The 25,091-nt window shown below is 39.9% G+C and overlaps 3 protein-coding genes across 4 annotated transcripts in view; all 3 read right to left on the reverse strand.

Moving 5' to 3' along the window:
• The window catches only part of LOC146635172 (neural cell adhesion molecule L1-like), a 640,298-nt gene that overhangs the window by 337,914 nt on the left and 277,293 nt on the right, over positions 1–25,091 (reverse strand). The window lies entirely within an intron of this gene.
• LOC146635193 (uncharacterized) lies at positions 209–2,467 on the reverse strand. The gene is made up of 3 exons (XM_085349832.1): positions 2,276–2,467; positions 1,223–1,330; positions 209–658 (listed from the first exon to the last, which is right to left on the reverse strand). Exons 1-3 carry the CDS (start codon positions 2,465–2,467, stop codon positions 221–223), a joined length of 738 nt encoding a protein of 245 aa, XP_085205958.1. The 3' UTR covers positions 209–220.
• Positions 4,006–9,614, reverse strand: LOC146635194 (interferon-induced protein 44-like). Of its 2 annotated transcripts, none has more exons than XM_085345882.1 (7): positions 9,575–9,614; positions 9,449–9,482; positions 9,120–9,312; positions 8,353–8,508; positions 8,053–8,224; positions 4,283–4,383; positions 4,006–4,182 (listed from the first exon to the last, which is right to left on the reverse strand). In XM_085345882.1, the coding sequence occupies exons 1-7, from the start codon at positions 9,612–9,614 to the stop codon at positions 4,006–4,008; spliced, it is 873 nt and encodes a 290-aa protein (XP_085202008.1). The 2 variants fall into 2 exon arrangements, with proteins under 2 accessions (XP_085202008.1, XP_085202000.1); XM_085345874.1 differs by having other exon boundaries at positions 9,120–9,315.

Below are 25,091 nucleotides of genomic sequence, written 5' to 3' on the forward strand. Positions count from 1 at the left end.
ATACAACAGTGTTTGTTAACATTTATTTATCCTTGTTTAAAATCAACAGGTAATTTGAAAACTGTCTGACCAACAAAATGTACAATAAAATGTTGAAATACAATTGACAAGGTGCCATCTTTCATAATGATTCAGTGTTTCATTTACCACAACTTTTGTTAACAATAATGTAGAACATAATTCACATTGAAAGACTTTTGAACTGCAGACTGTAGCAACATTACCACTTGTAGCCATATCGGCTCGTAAGATCAAGGCCTGACTTGAGAAACTTAACAACATCAGATGCGGAAGGCCTTGAGTCTGGGTCATAGCTCACCAAACCACCAAGAAAACTGTTTTTGTCACTGAGATGTGATAGGGCATGTGGTGGGGTTTTGGTGGCCATTAGTGCAGCCAGTTCTCTTTGTTTTTTAACCATCCACGGAGCGGAACCCGTCAGGATCTCCAGATATGTGGCTCCGAGGGACCACATGTCTGTCTGGAACGAGGCCTCTTCAAACATCAGTATGCATTCAGGGGCCATGTAAAGATATGTGCCACCAGCTGGACCAGTAGCCTGGGCAGTGAACTTACTCCCTTGACGAAGCATCACAGTGTCTCTTATGTTTGCCATGCCCCAGTCTGTCAGGACTGCCTTCTTAGAAGGGTGGTGAACCTATAAGGTATACATATGAGAACTTACCAGGTTGTCTAAAATTTCACAAATGTTATCAAAAATGTCATTCCAAAGACCACAGCTCATAATTGGGGAAAAAAAAAACCCTCAAAGCTTTTAGCACCCAGATCACCCAATCACTGCAGATTTATTCTGAGATTGTTTATTATACCCAACATTAAAATTAACAGATTGGTTAATGATCCAACCCGGTTTTATAGTCCTGTGCATTTTTTAATCCCCATTCCACTTAAGCAAGTGGTACAGACTAATAAAATAATAGAAACTTTCAGTTTGTAAAGCCTAAACTTACAACATGTTTGGGAATTTTGTAGGTGTGCAAGAACCAACATATTAAAGAAAAATTGGACTATTAAAGAAACAATGTAAGGCTTCTTACTTTAAAAAAAAAAATCCTTTATATGAATATGCCAGAAAAGTTTCTCATTGTTCAAATGTAGTGTTTAATAGACTGAAGAGAATAAAGTTAAATAAATAATATACTATTTTTATTTTGATCTTCAAAAACAAAGTGGAGAAAAAGAAAAATACAATATGGCTTACCATGACATTTGCTGGCTTTATATCCTGGTGAATGATTCTCTGTGCATGGATGTACTCTACTGCCATGGATAAGTCCAGTGATATGAAACCGGCATCATCCCCTTCAAGCTATCAAGACAATATATAATATTAATAAAACAATGCATAGCCAGGTGTGACAATCTAACATGTCTACCACTGGAAATGTATTACTTCAAATAGGATTAGTATTCAAATGCAACTGCTCGTAAGCTTTCAGCTTGTCCATTTGCTGAAATGTATACAAAACAATTACTGAACAGTTTAAATTTGAATCACGTTTCACCACTGTCGCTAGCTAGAATGAATTAGCCAGACAAAAATAGTACTGATTTGGTTTCGTACAAAACTGGCTTTCCGTCTCTGATATGTAACTTTCACAACATAACTGCAACTTAATATAACACAACTGTGGCAAAAATATGAACAAAAGGGAGAAAAAGTTAAACTTACCTTGTGTCGTTAGGAGCCTGAACCACGGTAAAACTCCGGTGAGGTCAATGACCTTACGCTCTCCCACGGTAACACGTTGATGACATATTTGGAAATCAATTCGGGTGGGACATGACAACAGCGCCACCTGCAGGAAGATTTTCTCTCTGGTACCTTGTGTTCTGACACCTGACAACTTTTTTTCTGACACCTGACAATTTTTTTTCTGACACCTGACAACTTTTTTTCTGACACCTGACAATTTTTTTTCTGATACCTGACAATTTTTTTTTTGACAACTGACACCTGACAATTTTTTGTCTGACACCTGACAATTTTTTGTCTGATACCTGACTTTTTTTTTTTTTGACAACTGACACCTGACAATTTTTTTTCTGACACCTGACAATTTTTTTTCTGATACCTGACAATTTTTTTTTTGACAACTGACACCTGACAATATTTTGTCTGATACCTGACGATGTCCTAAAATGTACACCGTATCCTGGTCAAATATCGTATCAATTTCAAAATACACTTGTACACATTTAAGGCTATTCATCATCTCTCCCCTCCATATCTCTCCGATCTGGTTGAGATCACCGCCCCATCTCGTTGTCTCAGATCTACTTCTTCCCTTTCACTCTCCGTCCCCTCCCCCCGTCTTGCCACCATGGGGAGCAGGGCTTTCAGCTGCTCTGCTCCACGACTCTGGAATTCCCTACCTCCTCTCTCTTTAAGTCCCAACTCAAAACTCACTTGTTCAAAATAGCTTATCCCACATAACCTCTTCATTCTGCTATTTTAAATTTGTTTACGTCTTGTGCTTTTATGATTGTGTAAACTGCTTGCTTTTATGTTGCTTTTTATTCTGTGTACAGTGACCTTGAGTATTTTGAAAGGCGCTTTCAAATAAAATGTATTAATAATTCAACTACAACAGCAAAAAGCAAGACGCAAGTCACCAGAGTTCTTTGTGTTACTCGTGCACCAGGGAGAGAACCGCGACAGTGCCGTTCCTTCGGTTGACCCCAGTTGCTCTTGTCTGCTCCCTCGTAACACTGCTCTTTTATTGAGGTTACATGAATATGCATAAGTTATGTACATAAGTTTTGTAAAATATGACATTTTACATTGGCGTACACGTAAACAAAGGGTACCTTGTCTGTGTGTCATGTAGGTGTGTGTGTGTGTGGGGGGGGGGGGGGTTAATCCAGCAGTTCATTTAAAAAAAAGGAACTTATACTAAAACAGACATAGATGTGTTTATCCTACCATAAAACAATAAAATAAGGTACGACCTTAGGATCTGTGTGTGCATGCCAGTACACTCTGGAAGGCACACAGAGTCTTTACAGACTGCTAAGGATCAAACCTCTATCATTATGCAATCAAACTCTATGCATATATGGGTAAATATTTCTAAGCATAAATGACAATCCAGCAATATAAACCTGACAGTCATTTGACATGAACTGAAACAGAATCGTTTTAATTATATTTGGTGGTGGTTTAAAAGTCTTCCTTCTTATTCCCGCTCTGCCAACTCTCAGCCTCATTCTGTCTCTGCGCTTCCTCCGAGCCTACAACAGCTAGAGCTTCAAGTCAGGGTCTTCTCTTTCATGTTCCTTGCAACATTCTCCTTTTCTTTACGGGTCTGGCTCTAATACCTATCACTGCCGAGATGGGCCATCGGAGTCTGCCAAATATCTCTATAAAAATTGTGTACATCAACAAATCATGTTCATTCTTTGTAATGATCTCTCTTTATTTAAGTGGCCTCTAGGCCACTTTTGACAAGCTCAAGCTTTTTGGAAGCTTTGTGTGTTTTCCAGACTTACCTCAAACACCCATATTGTATGGAGTTATGGAGATCTCAGTTATTTACTTTATAAATTTCTCATTTTTATGTAGTGTATTACAATTATGGGGTGTTTTTGTTACCATTTTTTTTCTTTTGTTCCTTCTGTTTTGTTTCCTTGATTATAGTCAGAATAATTTTTGTTCACCCAGGGCTTCCATGTCTCCCTAATTGCCTCATGCATGTATTTATGGGCTCAGTCTCCCTTTGGCCTTTGACAGAGCATCTGGTAATACAGGAAACTAAAACAACTTTAATAATAAACATTTACAAAACAAATTTAGAGGATTCATATTTTTCCACTAGTCTTAAAACACATCTTGGAAATTTTCAGGGAAATATAGAAATTAAATTTCTTGATTTCAGACTTTTGATGGAACCATGCTTTTCACTCACACACAATGTAACACATACAATGATTGCGATGGTTTTAACACTTGAACCAAAACCACACTTTCAGTACAGTGGATGTCTAGGTCTGGGGTCTTAACTTTCTGTTGAGGGAGTCATTTCCAATGTCAATGATGTTTCTCATGGCGTTCATTATTATAGCATCAATGTCAGGATTCAGTTCTCTTTCTGAGTGGTAGTTCTTCACTGGAAAAATAAAGTTAATAGGGATGCCCACACGTTTGCTGAACTGCTCAATCTAAATTAAAAAACAAACAAGAAATATAAAAAATATGAGAATTATTTTGACAGTTTAATTATAATGCATTCCTGTATACAGTTCTATTAAAATAATGTACCCTTTGCTGCAGACATTCGCTTCTGTAGACATTTGTCACATCATGTTTTATCTCAGGAAAAGCCTCGTCAATTTTGGTGAAAATTGCCACTTGTGGAATCTCTGACAAAATAAAATACAAATATTGAGTAAATGGATTGTGATGTGAGATAAGTTTTTCCTAACACTTCTAGTTGTACATAAAAGACGGTGGTCCAATTTCTATCTGTAGTGATGTGCGATACCACTGATTTCCTTTCCAATCCGATACCAAGTAACATTCAGGGTGGTATCGACGATACTGATTTGATACCGATACTTTGTACAAAAACTTATTTTATTTATTGTATCTCAAATGATAGCATCATAATGATTACAGGATATCAGATTACTTGTTTTTATCACTTAATAATGCAGAGTTCATCATATAGAAATAAAAAAACATGAAGTTGCTTTGAACACCTTGCCAGCCTACATCACTAAAGGACTCCATGAGAGACGTCTGTCTCGCCCTAGCAGCACCTGTCCCTCTCTTCAGTTCGCCTCAACATAGCTCGTCATATTCTATGATATGATTTACTCTGAGGTGTTTGACAAGGTTAGTGATGTTGCTGCAACCATACATGCCGACCCTCTCGATTTTTCCGACAATCCCGAATTTCAGTGCCCCTCCCAAACATCTCCCGGAGCCACCATTCTCCCAAATTTCATTTCTCCCGATTTTCAACAAAATTGAAAAACCATATCGCAGAATTCAAAGCGCGGCCCGGCCAATTCCAGTTTCCAACAATGACGGCAGCTACTTAGTTTTAATATTACTCTTATTTCTCTTTCTGGGTTGCAATTTTTTTAAACATATTTTCAGGTGAGAATGTAGCTGTGTAAACTTCAAATATCTGAGCCGATCGACACATCGTCTTCAAACCCCGCGGTCTTTCGCTACTCGGGTTAAACATGATATACAAGTCACTTTGATAATTTAAAAATGTTATTGTTTGGCTTTTTCAGTGTTTTATTTGTTCGTGAGTAAATCGGTTTGGCTGATATTAAAGTTAGATTAGATGACATTAAATTTAACTTTATTAATCCTTCGGGTGGGTTCCTCCGGGGTTTTCACACAGCTGAATAAACGTCAAACAGAAACTGATTAAACAGAAGAGTGAGGCGGTCGAGAATTTACGTCAGCGCCCGGTTATATTTTAGATAGCAAGGAGCAGACGGCAGAGTTTCACTCCACCGAGGGAGCTCGTGACGTACTACCCGGCAGGGCCGTGCAGAGAGGTTTAAAGGGGTGGGTGCTCAAAGTTAAAAAGGGGCACATTGAACCAGGCTGAATAACAACAACACACATTCATCAAGAATCTAATACGGGAAGGGCAGGGCTGTGTTGATCTGAGACTGTAGACATTAAAACGTCCATAAGAGAGATGGTAGCTGATTAAACAAGTGTCATGAGATAATAACTAAATGCAAAGATTGGTGACAGCGCTTGGAACCATAAGGCAACAAAAAACTGTGAGAAATAAACTCGGCTCTGCCTGTGAATCACTCTTTGCTTCTCTTCTTCCTTCCATCCCATCTTTTCATATATCACTCTCCACTTGCTGTCTATCTGAGAACAAGGCACAACTTGCTATTGCAATAAACTATAATTTAATTATCCACACCTAACAACTCTTGCACTTAATCTATAATAAAATGATGACAGAAAATGTTATAGCCCTGCCTTTAGTAGCCTCAAACAGCTCCTACTGTTTCCTCCTCATGTCCTTACCAGGCATGTCTGGACAATGTTATATCATGAGTAATAATTTTTTTTTAATCCATCTAAATAAAACACACACATGCACACACAGGGACATTTTAGACCTTCTTCAGAATACTGTATATACTATGGGCATCACGGTGCTGATCCAGAATCCTTACATTATTATTTATTACTAGAGCTACAATAATAAAGCAATGAGGAGGGGGAAGTAATAAATATGAAATAATGTATTTATGATGATTCCATTTGTTTCACTATCCACTCTGTGCAGGGCAAAGCTTATTACATTTTTAAACTGTAGAGATACAATAATTTTACTGCTGTAAAATCCAAATTTTGTCTTATTTAAAATATAAATCTAATATAATCTGCGTCTTAATGTATGTTCTTTAAAATACAGTGTGTGTTTTTTAATATATTATAATTATAATAATGCATAATTATGTGGACATGCATATTAGATCGTTTTTTAGTGAAATATAATCCCTCCAGAAAGGCAGGAAAAGCCCTGTAACTTACTTTAAAACTAAATATGTTTCTTAATACCTTAAAACTAAATATTTTCCCTAAAACGGTGACAGAGCTACAGACCCATGACAGCCTTACACAGGTAGCCAGCAGCTATGACCAGCACTACTTGTGCAGTTAATAAAAGGACAGGTAATGTTTGTCGCGCTGTTGCACACACAGCACGCTCGTTTGTTTCAGTTCGTCAGTTGCCACAAGACAGCTTACCAACGTGTACGTAATAAGCTAATAATAATAATAATAATAATAATAATAATAATAAATTTTATTTATGAGCGCCTTTCAAGTCACCCAAGGACACTTTACAATAGAATAAAACACTTAGTAAAACAATGGGAGAATAAGAACAATAAAATACAAGCACAAGATAAAATGAACAAACAGTGGATTCACAGTGAATATGCAGATTTGAACAGATGAATTTTGAGTTGGGATTTAAACTGGGGGAGAGAACCAATATTTCTTATTTCAGGGGGCAGAGAGTTCCACAGCCTGGGAGCAGAGCCGCTGAAAGCTCTGCTTCCCATGGTGGTGAGGCGGAAGGAAGGTACAGTAAGCTGGATAGAAGAAGAAGAACGAAGTGAACGGGCAGAACAAGTGGTGGTTAACAGGTCAGAAAGGTAAGAAGGAGCGAGGTTATGAAGGGCCTTGAAGGTGAGCAGAAGAAGTTTGAAAATTATCCGGAATTTCACAGGGAGCCAGTGAAGTTCCTGAAGAACAGGGGTGATGTGCTGGTAGGAGGGGGTTCTGGTGATAATGCGAGCAGCAGAGTTCTGAACCAGTTGAAGCTTATGGAGGGATTTTTGGGGGAGACCATGCAGAAGAGAATTGCAGTAGTCAATACGGGAGGTAACAAGACTATGTACAAGAATGGACGTAGACTGGGTGGAAAGAGAAGGAAGCAATCTGTTAATGTTACGTAGATGGAAGTAGGCAGAACGGGTGAGATTATTGATGTGAGATTTATAAGAAAGTGTACTGTCTAGGATGACACCAAGGCTCTTAACCTGAGGAGAAGGGAGAACTGTGGAGTTATCGATGGTGAGTGAGAAATGGTTTGCCTTCAAAAGGTTTGGATTTGGTGCCAATAAGGAGGATCTAATACTCCTGTTTGCCACACACTACAGTGTACGCTGTACACCTACTTACTGGTTTTGTCGTCTGTGTCTCTGAGTTAACTTGTGTTTCTCCTACAGCTCCGGACCGCTAAAAATGCGCGTGCTCTTTGTGAGCTCGTTCCTGGCTCGTAACCAGCGCGTTCTGCCGTCAAGGGCGATCGTTGGTTAAATGTGATCATGTGACTGATGCAAGCCAGATCCTTTTATTTAGCAAAACTGTGATTAATAGTATATATTATTCACAATGTGAATAAGTGTTATTCTTTATTGATGGGTGTTTACACTGAAATGGCAACAAACAATAACAACTGATGGCTTACATTAGATTTTTTAAGGCAATTGGTCCCATTGTAAAAAGAAGGAGTGATTTTTGCTCACCCAGCTCAGTGGCTTCATCTCTGACGTCCTGTATTGCTTCCACAGTGGCATCATTCATCAGAGATGCAGTGTTGGCATCAACAACACAAACCAAAACGTGCACTTTGTCGTTCTCAGTTGGAGTTCTGTTGTAGTATCTATCGCCTTTTGACAGTTTATTTTCAGGGTTGAACTAAAAGATAAAGCGTAAACATAAAACAAATAATGTAAAATGATGAATTACCTAAAAATTACCAAAAATAATATGAAAATCTTTTCTTTTAACTGAACATCAGAATTTTAAAAATGCAGTAACTCTACCACGTAACCATCCTTTATGTGGCCCTTCAGCGCCTGTTTGACATGTTTCACATGAATCCTTCTGTTTCTTCTGCTGGTTGTGAATTTCAACCCTACCATGTCATTTAGGAAAAAAGGGTAAAAGGCATTTCCCTTTTTGATCTTGTAGGTTGTATACTGTGGATCACATATGGAGAATACATTTATTTATTTTAACATTCAAACACTCTCAGAAACAGGTCCCATAATGATTATAAATTCAGAAGCAATTTACAGTCTATTGAGCTCTTGTTATTTTTATAACTTGTTGCCACCACAGCATCACCACTGGGTTAGTGGAATTTCATACCAAAACTTCAATGTGAAGACTTAAGTTATTATTTTGGCCTTTTGAAACCAGAAGTGGTGAGCAAGGGGCGAATCAGATAGAGAAACTAAAGTGCCACTACTACTAGAAAGCGGCATTGGTACCATGAGCTGGTGAGGCAGGAGGGGCTAACAAAATTAGACAACAATAGCTATTGTATATAGTAATAGCTAGCTAATTAGCACTAACTATTTCCAGGTTAGCTCATTGACGCTACTGATAGGATAGGAACAGGGTGCATTCATTTATCCAATTCTAGTTCTCCACCACAAGTTAACTTCACATACATGACAGTAAAAGATAGATAATAGCCTTCACCAACTTGCACATTCATGGATAAAGCCAGATCACTGATCTGCCTACAAGTTATTTAGTGAGTCACATATTAACTGTTACTGGCATAGTTGTACTCTGTCCATACCTTTTTGGTGAAACAGTCACAAGAGTTAGCCACCAAAGCCTCGCAACATACTCTCTTTTGTAAGACGCTGTTTACAGAATTGATGAAACTAGATTTTCCAGCTCCAACTGGACCATGAAGAAGGATCCTAAGATTTTGTTCTTCAACCTCAGGTTTGTAGTTCTCCACAACATGCTGATCAGTTGGGTTCTCTCTGCTCAGGAAAGGAAATATTACATTATCTCACACCTTACATGGAAAAAATGAATAGACATGGAAAATCTGGGTAGTTTACTGACTAAACAGAGGAAATAATTCAAATGTATTTTTTTTCTGTGAGCTTCACTCACCCATTGTTAATTTTCCTCCATGGTTTTTCAAGAACTGACAAGAAACAATTTAATGAGAAAATAACATCAATGTATAGTGCATTTTTTTATTGGATGACAACTCGTATAGCTTTTGAATAAACTTACGTAGAGATGGAGCAGCTGTTGTTGAAGACGAAGAACCCATAACTGAAACATGAAGTATTTATTCTATTTAATTCAAAGTTTACAGAAACAATTTCATTTTTGCTTTGGATTAAAATGAACCTACCTTTGCTGGAGAAAGCCTGCCACCCAATGCCAGAATGTGAACCTATCTACAGTTTTAAAGTCTTCCAAATCCGTTTTTACTTTCAATTTGACTTCTGGGAATTCCCCTTGATCACAGTTTACTTTAATTTTCATCCTGTTTATAGATAACATCAAAACAGCAACATGTTGATGTTTCCACTCTCACGTTCACTGAGAATATTTAATCTCACATTTCATTTGGTTGAGTTTGATATACTTCCATTATATAAAGTCATGTATACCCACAAGGGGTTCTGCAAATTGTTAGTTTTTTTATCTTATAAGTAACATTTTTTATACAGTACTTTCTAAATAAAAGATCACAAAATGCTTCTCACAAGGATAACAAATCATAATTACTTTGCTAATAGTTGAGCTTGTCATGGGCGACTAGGCTTATTCAGGGTTAGGATTTAAATGCAGACATAAACAGAACAACCATTCAAACTTTAAAATGTTCTTAAAGTATTGGGTTATTCATGTACAATTCAGATTTTTCATATCTGTTACCATTTTCATCCTATCCCTCTTTAAGTTTTCAGTTTCATCTTTGTGATTTTTTAGATACAAATACATGCATTGTTATGGTTGCTATGCACTTGGCTTTGAGTGGGCCTTTCGCAATATTCTCTTCATGTCCAAACAACTTCTTGTTCAGCTGACACTTGCGAGACTTTATCAAAGGTGTAAGAATCACAGCAGATGCCTTTGTGTCAAAGTAACTAAGAATAGAACACAGGAAAAACATAAATTTTTAGATGGGAAACTGTTCTTGAAGTATACTGTGTGTGTGTGTGTGTGTGTGTGTGTGTGTGTGTGTGTGTGTGTGTGTGTGAGACACCAACTCTCTGCCATCTATAATCCAGTTTTGAGATCCCTTCCCAGACGCCTTAATGCCCACTCACATCCTGGGCCATCTGATCTCAGGAATTCGCATGATAAGATGGGGCCAGGTTTCACAATGAACTCACCCGAAACTGTTCTTGAAGTATACTGTGTGTGTGTGTGTGTGTGTGTGTGTGTGTGTGTGTGTGTGTGTGTGTGTGTGTGTGTGTGTGAGAGGGAGAGAGAGAGAGAGAGAAAGAGAGAGAGAGAGAGAATGAGAAGTGTGCATGAAGTGTGATTTTATCGTGGTAAGTACTGCTAAGTACAAGTCTGCCACTGTTTTCTTCCTTTTAGTTACTTCCGAAAAGAAAACCTAATTTCTGCCGTTAAATAGGCTTCTGAACAAATTTAAACTTTTTAAAATCATGCAAAATGCAAAATGCAAAATACATGCCCCAAAATGTATTCTGTAACGTATTCCGTTACGTTACTCAATGACAGTAACGTATTCTGAATACTTTGGATTACTTAATATATTATCATGCTTTTTACAACAACGTGAATGTACTATTGCTGTGTGATTTATTGCCATTACTGAAGGTACGCGACTCCGAACTGTAGTAAAGGGACCTCTGACTAATACGGCGGGGTCCCTGTCGGCTCGTAGCCGAAAACTAGCTTTACTTTGTTGTGTGGGTCAACTTTTCTTGCGAGAGCCAGAGAGAGGCGTTGAAAGGCTGCTCCGAAGCAGAAACCCGCATTGCAAAGCTGGAAGACCGGGTCCAAAACGCGGAACAGGTGATGCTAAAGATGTTAAAAATTATCAACGAGCAAGAAAACAAAATTGTGGATCAGGAAAGCCGGGCCCGGCGAAAGAATCTGAGGCTGTATAATGTCCCTGAAGGAGTGGAGGGGTCTTCGATGACAGTTTTTGTGGAAAAAGTATTGACGGAATGCCTCGACCTCCCCCAGGGCACAGAGCTTGGTATTGAGAGATCACACCGGGCCCCGGGAGCAGTGAGGAACCGAGAGGGAACCCCACGTTCGATATTGATTTGTTTTGCACGTTACAACACCAAGGAAGAAGTTTTGCGTAAAGCGTGGGCCAAGAGGACTGTTCTGTTGAACGGTCAGAAAATATATTTTGATCAGGATTATGCACCAGCTATTCTGCGAAAACGTAAAGGCTACGCTGAAGCTAAAAGAGCTCTGAAACAACAGAACATAAGGTTCCAGACTCCTTATCCTGCTAAATTAAGGGTCTTCTATCAAGAGGGAACCATGCTCTATGCGACGGCGGAGGAAGCAACCGCGGACATGCGGACAAGGGGATTTCAGATTGATAAAGTTGCCCAGAAGCAGACCTTAACGGAACAGCTGTCAAATTTGACGTGGGCGAAGATTGGAAAGTCGCAGCGGTGTGACTCGGAGGGACATAGAGAAAGTCCCAATAGTGAGCAGCTTCAGCTATCTAGAAGGTGCTCTCCCTCTACGACAGGAGACTAATGGAGATATACTGTGCGGCCGCAATGGGTGAGATAACAAATACTTTTCCCTTATTAGATGATTAAGATTGCAGAGAGACTGTGGAGAAATGCACCTTAAAGGAGCTAGCAGGGGCCCTTGCCCTCCAGTCAGGGGAGGTTTCCCCCTGTCTATGGGATATACGTGCCAGGGTCTGTTAGGACTGACCCCAACCTTGGAATCACATATTATTTTTGTTTTTTTGTCTTGTTTTGTTTTTTCTTTGTCCGATTCTGGACGATTGTGGTTGTTTATTATTTGGGTTGTTAAAGGGAGTTTACCAGTTGATAAATTAATTAAGTCTGGATATTTTATTTCGGATAAATGACTACTAGAGGAATTAAGGTTATATCTTTTAATGTGAATGGGCTCACGAATCCCATTAAACGAAGTCGAATCTTGAATAAAATGAAGAAAGATCGAGCGCAGATAGTATATTTACAAGAGACACACTTGAATAATAATGAACATGAAAAACTCAGGAGGATGGGTTTTACAAATATGTTCTCCTCAGCGTATGAATCAGGCCGCAGACGGGGCGTGGTAATCTTGATTTCCAGGGCACTGAACTTTGAAAAGTCATTTGAACTTAAAGATAAGGATGGGAGATTTATACTGGTACGGGGAACAGTTGATGGTAATCAGGTTACTCTAATGAATGTGTACGCCCCACCAGGAAGTGACCTAAGTTTTTTTAAGTACATTGTTAACATAATGGTGACAGAAACTCAAGGCCCTTTAATTTGCGGCGGTGATCTGAATATACGCCTACAACCGGACCTAGATAGCTCTAAAAGAAAGAAGCCGGGATCGAGTACATTATATAAAAGAATCTCAGCACTGTTCGATGAGGTGGGTTTAATTGATGTATGGAGAAATCGCTTTCCTACAAGGAGGGATTACTCTCATTTTTCAGCCCCACACCCACTTTACACGAGGATAGATTATTTTTTAATGTTTGGAAGAGATAGGGATAAAATCTTAACATGCGAGATGGGCTTGATAGATATAAGTGATCACGCACCGCTGTACCTAACGATTGATATGAATGTACACCCAAAAGTTTCAATTTGGAGATTGAATTCATCCCTGCTTAAAGATGTAGAATTTAGGAAAGTAATAAAGGCAGAGCTCAAAGATTACCTTGAAATTAATGATAATGGGGAGGTTTTACCCCCGATACTATGGGACGCATTAAAAGCTGTTATGAGGGGGAAGATTATAGCATTTGCCTCCTTCCAAAAAAAAGCAAGAGAGAAAAAAATGGAAGATTTACAAGCGATTCAAAAACAATTAGAAAGTGAGCACAAACATAAGCCTTTAGCGGGCACCTTGCAGAAACTAACAATGATTAGAAATGAAATAAATACGCAGAGTATACAGACGATAAAGAGAAAATTGTTATATTTGAAACAGAAACATTATGATGGAGGATCGCAATCAATGAAAATTTTAGCATGGAAACTTAAGAAGAAGATAGCGGAGAATACTGTAACTAAAATCAAACACCCAGAGACGGGGAATATAATGACTCATCCTTGCAAGATACAAAACGCCTTTGAGTCATTTTATAAAACATTATATGCGGGAGTCCCAGGGGGGGCTGAACAGGAAATGGACAACTTCCTGAACTCTTTATGCCTACCAAGCTTTAACGAGGAACAAAATAAAACGATGATAGCGGAGGTGACGGAAGCTGAACTTATGAATGCCATCAATAGGCTGAAATCAAATAAGTCACCAGGCTCCGATGGTTACACCGCGGAGTGGTATCGGGAATTCAAACAGGACTTGATCCCTACACTACTTACTACTTTTAACTGTGTGTTAAAAACAGCGCAAATTCCACCGAGTTGGAAGGAGGCAATTATTTCGGCTATTCCGAAAGTAGGGAAAGACAAAATGGAGTGTGGCTCATATAGACCTATTTCTGTCCTTAACATAGATTATAGATTGTTTACTTCGATAATGGCCAGGAGAATGGAAGAATTTTTACCTGACTTAATTAGCAATGATCAAACGGGGTTTATAAGACGACGACAGACCCAGGATAATATACGTAGAACTCTTCATGTAATACATCAGATACAGACATCTAAGAGTACAGCCATGCTTATGAGTATTGATGCAGAAAAAGCCTTTGATTCTGTAAATTGGGACTTTCTATATAAAGTCCTGGATAAATTCGGCTTACATAAGGGAATTGTTGATACGGTGAGGGCACTATACACTAACCCCACCGCAAGAATTAAAGTTAATGGTTCTCTCTCAAATAGCTTCGTTCTGCAGAGAGGAAATAAACAAGGCTGTGCTTGGTCCCCGCTCCTGTTTGCATTGTACTTAGAACCCTTGGCACAATCAATTAGACAAAATAAAGACATTAAGGGGATCACTATTGCAGGACAGGAACACAAGCTCGCTTGTTATGCGGATGACATATTGATCTATTTAGATCAGCCCACTAACTCCTTGCCTTCGCTGATGAATCTGTGTCAAAAATTTGGGAAACTCTCTGGATATAAAATTAATATGTCTAAAACTCAAATTCTCAGCTATAACTACAACCCCCCAGCTCACATGGTTGTTCAATATCCAATGAATTGGCAAGCACAATCATTGAAATATCTAGGAGTTGTTATTCCCAAGGATTTAACTAAACTATCTGAGGAGAATTTTGGTTCTCTACAAAGGAGAATAGTGGGTGATATTAGGCGATGGAACATGATCCCCTTTCTTTCTTTACACTCACGAGTTGAATCTATTAAAATGAACATCTTGCCAAGAATATTATATTTATTCCAAACACTACCAATATCCATTGATCCAAGTCGTTTCAATGAATGGGATAAAATAATATCGCGGTTTATATGGGGGGGGAAGCGGCCGAGGGTTTGTTTTAAAACTTTACAATTACATAAGAAGGTGGGAGGATGGGGGTTGCCATCACTAAAAAATTATTATCGGGCTGCTCAGTTGAAAACGGTGGTTAATTGGTGTGATACAAGCTACCAAGCACACTGGAAGACTATAGAGGAGAATATGTTTTCCTCCCCAATACAAGCTGTCCTGATGGACTCGAATATTCGAAAATATATTGACAAGATTCATAACCCCTGGGTGTCGTGCACACTTAATATATGGAGAAAAGTCGTGAAAGAATTCAAACTTGAACAGGATTTGGCTTTATTCAAATGGTATGCATATGATTCTGACTTTGCCCCGAATAAATTGGACTCACGTTTTAAAAGCTGGCCTGCTAAAGGGTTATCTACATATGATAGTTTGATAAAGGATGGGAACCTTATTAGTTTTGACACGCTGAAACAGAGACACAATCTAGAAAAACAGGATTTTTTTCGATACTTGCAAATAAGACACTATATAAAGACAACAATCGGTCAGATGTCAAATACTAACGTGGAATTGGTAACTTTATTTAGACAGGCGTACAGTGGGGATGTTGACACAAGACTCATTTTTTTTTGGTACAATTTTTTTATGAATAAGCTTCCACACTCAACTGATTATGTGAAGATGTTATGGGAAAAGGAGGGAGGGATGTGTATTTCTAGGGAAGAATGGACTCAGATGTGGGAATGGCAATGGAGGAGTACTTCCTCCAAAAGCTGGAGGGAGTTCGGATGGAAAACTCTGATAAGGTTCTTTATCACTCCATGTCAAAAGGCTCACTATGATGGGAATCCTCCCGTGTGCTGGCGAAACTGTGGATACCAAGGAGCCCATCACACCCATATTATGTGGGACTGTCCTGTGCTACGGACTTACTGGAAAGACATTCATGGTATATTACAAGGCATTTTTAACTGTACATTCCCTCAGGATATGAAGACAATTTTTTTTGGCTGTATACCGCAGAACTGGTCCAAAAATGACATATGTCTGTTAAGAGCTTTATTGGTTGCAAGTAAGAAATGTATAACAAAGAAATGGTCCTCGCAAGACATACCGACTTTGTCATTATGGTGGGAAATTACGTTAGAGATATATAGGATGGAGGAAGTAACAGCTCATGTTAATGACAGGATGGCCTGGTTCCATCTGTGCTGGGATAAGTGGGTCCAATACGTTAATACCTATAAACCGAATTTTCTCTTTAAAGCTTGAAACCACCAATTTAGTTAATTGTTTACTCCCGACAGAGCTTTCTCCTTTTATTTTATATATATATAATTTTTTTTCCTTTTTTTTTTTTCTTTCTCTTTCTTTCTATCTGTCTTTCTTCTCGTTTTGTTTCGTTTTTCTCTTGTAAACTGTGTTAATTAATGCCTGTAATCATCTTTATGAGGTAATATTGTAGAAATAAAGAATATAAAAAAAAAAAAAAAGAAAGGCTGCTCCAACAGAACTTATTGTTTTCGGAGGAAAACACGAACACGGTGTACAGTCGAGTCTTAATAGCTTACTTACAACTGGGCTCGTCAGGCACTCTTCTTGGCTGCAGTCGTTATTATTATAGTTACATGCTTCCAGCTCCCGTTTTTCCTCGACGACAACTCGTACCTTTCCACTCCCCTTTTTCTCCCTCCTCGCGCTCACAGACCCATAACGTGTATGGCAGTCCATTCTCCCTGTAACACGGACTACACTGCCCATGATGCTACATTCTTTAGAGCTATGCTTGTAGCAGTCTGCCTGTTAGCTTAGCACAACAACAACGAAAAGGTGCTCTCTCACCCAGGAAACACACAGTCGCAGAGAGAGAGAGAGCGTCGCCCTGTAACCATGGCAACCATAACGCTGCCGCCTGGAACAACAGAACGTAGCTGTCAAACAAAACCCAAACAGTCCTGACCCGCGACAAAATGAAACAGGAAAGTACCGCAGTGTAATCCATTTATTTCAACAAAGTAACTGTATTCTGAATACCACCTTTTTAAACGGTAACTGTAACGGAATACAGTTACTCATACTTTGTATTTTAAATACGTAACGGCGGTACATGTATTCCATTACTCCCCAACACTGGACAAAAGTATATGTATATGCATGTGTGTGTGTGTAAAACACTAATACCTCTGGAGAATTTATATATTTCTATTTTATATTTATTCAGTGACATAAATTATTTATCTGACATTGAAAGTGAGAGGCATTTAGTTTCTGTTCTGAAGAAATGAAAATGAGAGATATGAGTGAAGTTGGCCCCCCCACCTTCTTCAAATCCAACAAAAGTGGTATCAGATGTTTGTGCTACTTTTGTGCTGCAAAAATTTTCATTTGTGCTCCTGTCATTTTAAAGATATTCAAGAAAATTTCTAGAGGTCATCAGAGGTCAACCAGCCCCCCACATTAATGGAATCAAACAAAACTGGTGTCAAACACAAACTGGTTCACCCGAAAGACAAAACTCCTGTTACGTTTCAGTGTTGTCAGTGTGTTGTTTTTGGCGTGACTGTTATGTGTTTCCTGTTTACTTTGAAAGTCTGTGTTATCTTAGTGTTTTCAGTTTACGTTTCCCTGTCTCGTCAGTTCTAATTTGCCCCAGCTGTGTTTCCCTCCTGTTGTCCATTTTCCTGATTGCTCCCTCTATGTATTTAAACCCTGTGTTTCAGTGTGTCATGGTCGCGATCTCCCCCGTGTTGTAAATAGTTTGGTGTTTTGTTGTAAATAAATAGTTTGTTGTAAATAGCTTTAAATAGATTTGTCGATACTTTCGTTTTGGGATTTTGGTGGTGAGCTTTAGTGGGGTTTTTTGTGTGTTTTTTTTTTTTCTTTATTTTTACTTTTTTTCGTGTTGCACTCCGGTTGCCTAGGCCGGGGTGTAACATATGGGGCCTCGTCCGGGATTGCCTTCGCTGGAGGGTCCGTGGGACCGCTCCAGCCTTCATTCGCCTTCGCTGAAGGGTCCGAGGGACCACTCCAGCCTTCATCCGCCTTCGCTAGATGGTCCGTGGGACCGCTCCATCCTTCGTCGTCTGCTGGAGGGTCGGTGGGGCCGCTCCAGCCGTCATCAGCTTCGTCTGCCTTCGCTTCAGCCGTCCGTCTCCGCTGGAGGGTCCGAGGGACCGCTCCAGCCTTCATCCGCCTTCGCTGGAGGGTCCGTGGGACCGCTCCAGCCTCCGTCGTCTGCTGGAGGGTCAGTGGGACCGCTCCAGCCTTCATCAGCTTCGTCTGCCTTCGCTGAGGGGAGGGTCCGTGGGACCGCCCCAGCCTTTGTCGTCGCTGGAGGGTCCGTGGGACCGCTCCAGCCTTCATCTGCCTTCGCTGGAGGGTCCGTGGGACTGCTCCAGCCTTCGTCGTCTGCTGGAGGGTCAGTGGGACCGCTCCAGCCTTCATCGGCTTCGTCTGTCTGGATCAAACTTTTCACTTGGTGTTAAATGTTTGATTTTTGGGTGGGGGGAACTGTTACGTTTCGGTGTTGTCAGTGTGTTGTTTTTGGCGTGACTGTTATGTGTTTCCTGTTTACTTTGAAAGTCTGTGTTATCTTAGTGTTTTCAGTTTACGTTTCCCTGTCTCGTCAGTTCTAATTTGCCCCAGCTGTGTTTCCCTCCTGTTGTCCATTTTCCTGATTGCTCCCTCTATGTATTTAAACCCTGTGTTTCAGTGTGTCATGGTCGCGATCTCCCCCGTGTTGTAAATAGTTTGGTGTTTTGTTGTAAATAAATAGTTTGTTGTAAATAGCTTTAAATAGATTTGTCGATACTTTCGTTTTGGGATTTTGGTGGTGAGCTTTAGTGGGGGTTTTTTGTGTGTGGTGTGTGTGTTTTTTTTTTTTTTTTTTTTTTTTTTATTTTTACTTTTTTTCGTGTTGCACTCCGGTTGCCTAGGCCGGGGTGTAACACTCCAAAACACAGACAACACTAGGAGTCCCAGGCTTCTACCGTTTCTACCTTTAAAAGCCGGAGAGCAGTCAAATGATGGAAGTGGAAGCTAAATTGGCTAGTCATTCATATGTAGATTAGGCTGTTACGTAGGAATTCTGGAGGGAGGGGAGGGGAGTGGGGGTGAGTGATTGAGGGGGTGGGGGAGTGGAGTGTTTCAGTTTGCCATCTTAGGGAGAAATCAACACACATGGGTGTATGTCCTTTGTTGCTGACATTTATTGATGAAAACAGTACAAAAAACCCACCATTTGTACACATATTTACAAATAATGATAAAAAGTGAGTGAGTATATTACAACATTATCAGAAATCACTCACAATCCTGGCACTGCCACGGTATCTGTCGTCTGCATTTACCACATGTGTATCTGTAGCAGTGAACACATCGCACAGTGACCTGATTTCTCTTGCATTTGTGTTTGACCTGACACGTTGCTCTTTTTCCAGGGCTCGGTGTGGAGGGTTGTGTCCGAAGCAACTGTTCTTTTCTTGCCTTCTTCGCAGCTACATGAGAGCGAGCCAATTCTGTTGCAAGCGCCACCAGGAAGTCCACCCGTCTTTCCTTCGTCCCGGTGCATGCTTGATACAGCACATGTGCATTCAGTGCTGCCATGTCAATCATGTTATAAAACACGGCAACTGGCCAGCGCCGTGTTCCTTTGCGGACAGTGTACTCCCGAACCATCTGGTCCATCACATCCACGCCACACTTTGTTTTGTTGTAAAAGGGTGACAGTGTTTGGCTTCCTTTTGGTAGTGTTATCAGTCTGAACCACGCTGTGCATGCTGCTAAGAATGGTAAATGGCCTGCATTTGTATAGCGGTTGTATAGCTTTTCTAGTCCATAGGACCCCAAAGCGCTTTACACTACATTCAGTCATCCACCCATTCACACACACATTCACACACTGGCGATAGCAAGCTACATTGTAGCCACAGCTGCCCTGGGGCGCACTGACAGAGGCGAGGCTGCCGGACACAGGCGCCACCAGTAGGCAAACACGGGGTTAGTATCTTGCCCAAGGATATTTGGCATGCAGCCAGGATGCAGCCTGGGATCGAACCACCGACCTTCTGATTAGTGGCTGACCTGCTCTGCAACCTGAGCTACAGCCACCCATATAGACTGTCTTCTTCCGTTTGGCCGCATACGCCGTCAGCGTGGCAGCAGAGGTTGAAAACACCTAAGAAATAAGATAAATTGTTATTTCCATAGCCCTTTTACACACAATGAAACACATAAACATAAAACCACAAAAGACCTGCAACATACCTGAGTGGTGAATTCATTGCGATCTGTCTGTCTAGTGGATTGGGGAATTTCCCTGCGAATCTTGTTGACTGTGCCGAGGATGGTGGTTTTCCGTCCAAGAAGTTTTTGCGCAAGTGAAAGCGATGTGAAGAAATTGTCCGTGGTAACATTTCTGCCCTTGTCTAGGAATGGTTCCATCAGCCTCATTACGACATTTTCAGAAAGTCTCTCCCCAGTGGGACGATTGGGGTCCTTGCCAAGATATGGGAAGGCATTGCAAATGTACTTGGATTTTAGGTCGCAAGCCACCCAAAACTTGATCCCAAACTTGTCCGGTTTACTTGCAATGTACTGCAGGAAACAGCACCGAGTCTTTGATGGGAAAAGCTGTTCATCAACGGTGATATGTAGACCAGGGTTGTAGCACGTGATGCAGTTGGTGACAAATGATCCCCACACACTGGAAATTGCAGCGAACTTATCAGTCTTTGCTCGATCACTGCGGGTGGACTTGTCATCAAAGCGTAGGTGTTGCATGATGTCTTGGAAGCGGTTTCGTGCCATAGTTCCAATTATCTGTGGGATTCCCAGGTTTGCTGACCAGCAGTCATTTACAGATGGAACCTTGTGAACCCCCCGCAAGATGACAATTGCAATAAATGCCATTAGTTCAGGGAGGTCCATGAACCAATGAACATGCTCCGTTTGCTGTGCATGTTGAATAGTCCATTCTTGAATGCTATGAAGCATGTCAAGAGTGATGTAAAGAAAGAGTGATATAAAGAATAAAGTTATGTTGAAATCAAGCTCACCATTGTTTTTCTTGTGACATTACCAATAAGTTTGATGTGTCACATGGCCCTCTTCCTATTGAAAAAACAAAAGTTGTATCCAAGATGGCCGATTTCTAAATGGCCGCCATGGTCACCACCCATCTTGAGGAGTTTGCCCCCTCACATATACTAATGAGCCACAAACAGGACTTTAATATCACCAACCATTCCCATGTTATTACGGTGTATCCATATAAATGGCCCACCGTGTAGAAATTAGTGACTATACCCAGCCGTAGTGCTGCCATCTGCTGACAGCAATTATCCAGTACTTTAAACAGATTCAAAGTCAGTTGATTCACATCTGATTCACCCACTCTGGGCTGTGCTGGGAATCTTGCATACAGTGGGCTGGTGTAAGCACTGACGGTTAAATGTTTATTTCTCTGTAGCATGTTGCATCCATCCAAGTCTGTTTTCCGTATAAGTTTGGTATGTCCTACATTATTGAACTGATTACTTTAACTGACGCGCCCTTGAACGCACCACAGGTGTGTGGAATGGCATGCACTGAATGTTAGTCTACTACTACTCCCGACACGTGTATCTGTTCCCCTTGATCATTTTACTGTCAACCTGCTGTGTGTGAATGCCACAGCAGAATAATTCAATCCTAACTGGAAATCTGCATCCGTGTCCTTGACTTGAATGCAACGCCCCAAACCTTGCCATGCCAAACCTATTAAACATCCTGGAGACAACGACTGATCCTTTTTACTGACGGCAGCCCATTGGTTCTTTTTCATCGCTGACACTGGATTGCCCAATCAAATATCCCTGTGTGCGCTAGAGTTTAGAGTGGTTTGGAAGTGGCTCATAAAGAAGGACAAACAAAAGTGAAGAGGCAGAGCTAAAGGGGTTAGAAAGAAAAATAAACTTGAAATAGATCCAGCACAATGTGCCAAATTAAGCGACACGTTAGCGTCTCACCGTCAACAGTAGAACCAGCAACAACTATTAAGAAGCCCTGACTGCAGCAGCCCCTGTTTAATGCCTCCTTTTACCATGAGCCAGTGCTAATAGCTAAAGTGTAACTTTTAATTGTTACAGTGCGGGGTAATTATCCCAACAACTGTACCAACCTGATCAGTTAGAAAAAAAAAACTGCTTCAGTAACAGTAATCAAACTCCAGGACTGATTTGTATTCCCAGTCTTACCTACTGTGCATCAACATTAAAGGTGCAAAATAGATTTTCTTCAGAAGCTGCAGGGAGAGCAAGCAAGGAGGATGCATTTTGGCTTTCAGGGCCCCACAATTATCAAACTTTTTGAAAGTGTCCTTTCTACTGCAATTAAAGGTTTATGAGCGTCCAGTTAAAGTTAATTTGGAAAACATCAGATTAGGATAGATTGCCTTTGTGTTGAGGTGGATCAGGGATCTTGTCCGTCCATGTAGAAAGACATGACAGTGAGTAGACTGCACTTGAATCTATAAAGAGATCCAAACTCCAGTTTCTAAATTCTAGTATTCATTCACACCCCCAGTAAGTATAAAATTATTTATTATTATGTCAAATTATAACTATCTGGACCTCCTGGATCTGGCTCTGGTCCAGTCTCAAGCTGTAATTTTATTCACTTTGGATACATTCTGCTCTTTAAGTGGATTCGGATGAAGACCCAGTTTGTTGAATCTGTTCAGATTCAATTGTGTGTAAATGCCCACAGCCTTTGGAACACTGAGGTTACTTCATTGATATGAATATGATGCCAGGCATATGTGGCACTATGATAAATATGCCAGTCACTTTAAATCTCAATTGTAAATTTTAGGTTGTTATTAATCCTTTTGCCCTTAAAGTGTATATTTGTTCCTCAGTCTCAAAGTGTCTATATATTTTATTCTTACTCTTCCTATATTTATTGTGGTTCTTTTGCACTGATATCACTAATCTGCATCATTCTGGACAAACCAGTCAATGCTTTTCATCAGCACCATGAAAGAAGAGATACAAGGTTTTTGCTATTTTTTTATTTGCAGGTGTGTATCATTTACTTTTTACTGACTTTGACAGAAAGACCTCTTTCTACATATAAATGTGTATAAAAGCTTCCTAAAAATAATCCAGATGACTTGTAAGTGGATTTTTCTAACAGACTATTAGATTCTGTAAATTATCCATAATAATTTGCATGTGAGTTGAAAATTTAAAATGCATTTGCGTCAGAAAATAAATAATTTTATGCTGGACACTTTCTTACCAAGAAACGGTTTGACTGTCAAAGAAATGAAACAAAAACTAAATTAAAACCAATGATGCCTATCAAATTCTTTCCATGACAAAGAAGTTTGCCAAGACATGCCATGACTTTAGCCAAACAGGACACACCCACAAATTTTGCTTTTAACTTTCATGTCCTGCACTGCTGAGCAGTGAATCCGGTAAAGGGGAAGCGGAAAGTTTAAGGCTGACTCGACAACTGATTAAAACGATTATAAAACTGTTAATCAAATTATTCCTTGTTGGAACAATCACCGTTTTGCTCTACAGATGTGCACTGTATAACTTATTCAAAGTAAATATCTTAAATTACAGTAAATGCAAATCATAAGGGTAGGCTTGGCAGGGAATTCCCTTGTGACGGGGCAAGGGCAGGGTTTGTGAAAGAGAAATCCAAGGGGCAAAAAAAAAGCACTGAACCAAATACAGAGAGAGCCAGCAGATCACCAGAGTCTTCACAAATGCACATCATCTGCAATATTTCTCATCATGTACAACAGGTCAGTAATAGATTTCAAAAACATTGCATGAAATATGAATAGAATAAGCAAGTTTCAGCTGCTCGCTTGTCACAAAGAGTCGCCAGAGCATTGTGTCTGTACATGTTTGATTTGGCTTTGAGTTTTCACACTGAAAGGAGATTGGCATCCATCATTAATCAAACCAGCAATCTTTTCCTTACTAAGCAAATATATTGAGAGAAATGTTGTTACGTGTGTTAGATTATGATTGTCATTGTAATAATACAATGGTGCAAATAAATACAGCCTGCCTGGAAGTTTGTACAAATTGCATTGTGTATTTTCAGAGTAACAATCTCAACACATTTTTAAATGTGTTTTTGAACAGATTTTTCTTATCTGATTAAGAAAATGGATGAAGATGAAGAAATTCTACTCAAGAAGCTGAAAGCACTGGTTACAAATATCAAATGGAGCCCAAAGGAGGTCGCTGACTTGTTTGATGCTCTTTTGAAGAGATTTGAGTCATCAGTAAATGACAAATCACATCTCCTCATGTGGATGATCAAAATGTTGCACTGCATAGAGATTCACTTTATTACTTCAGACTGGAAAAATGAAGATGGAAAAACACTTCTGGAACTGCTCCAAGACAAAGCTGTAACAGATGAAACCTTGAAGGAATATTTAGCCAATGACAGAGAGAAGACTCTGGAGGAAATACTTGATGAAATTCGGCAAGAAAAGTTGAACCAGATTGATGAAAACATTTTAAATAATATCAAAGATATTGTATCAACAGTTAATGAAGGGCGTGATATTCCTGAGGACGGCTCACAGAAGAGTGAACTGAAAACCATCTTAAAGAAGCTCTGTTTGGCAGTGGAAAAAACTAAAACTAAAACTATTAAAAAGCCATTTCGGCCACGACTGACACAGATGGTGAGCTGGTGTCTGATGGCTCTTTCAGAAACAGGGCGATTGATTCAGGTTGGCACAGGAGAGGGGAAGTCTTGCATTGCGGCCATGTTTGCAGCTTTTCGAGCTCTGAGAGGAGAAAAAGTCGACATCATGTCAAGTTCATCAGTTCTTGCAGAGAGAGATTTTAAAGAATGGGAAGGATTTTATAAAGAGTTGAATATCACTGCTGATTATAACTGCAACAGGCCTGATGTAGAACTAAAAAAGTGCTATGAGTGTCAAGTTGTTTATGGCACTGCAGAAAACTTTGCTGGTGACTGGCTTCGGCACCACTTTCAGAGGTTGGACATATTAGGGCAGAGGAAATTCCAGTGTGCAGTAGTGGATGAAGTGGATTCCCTGATGCTAGACAAGGGTCATCATGTAGTCTATTTAAGCAGTAACATGCCAGCTTTACAGCATCTCAACCCACTCTTGGCATGTATATGG

The sequence above is a fragment of the Diplotaxodon limnothrissa genome, linkage group LG3 (genome assembly GCF_057381915.1).
Source record: "Diplotaxodon limnothrissa isolate DT_005_m linkage group LG3, D_limnothrissa_male_GT1.1, whole genome shotgun sequence".
Lineage (NCBI taxonomy): Eukaryota > Metazoa > Chordata > Actinopteri > Cichliformes > Cichlidae > Diplotaxodon > Diplotaxodon limnothrissa.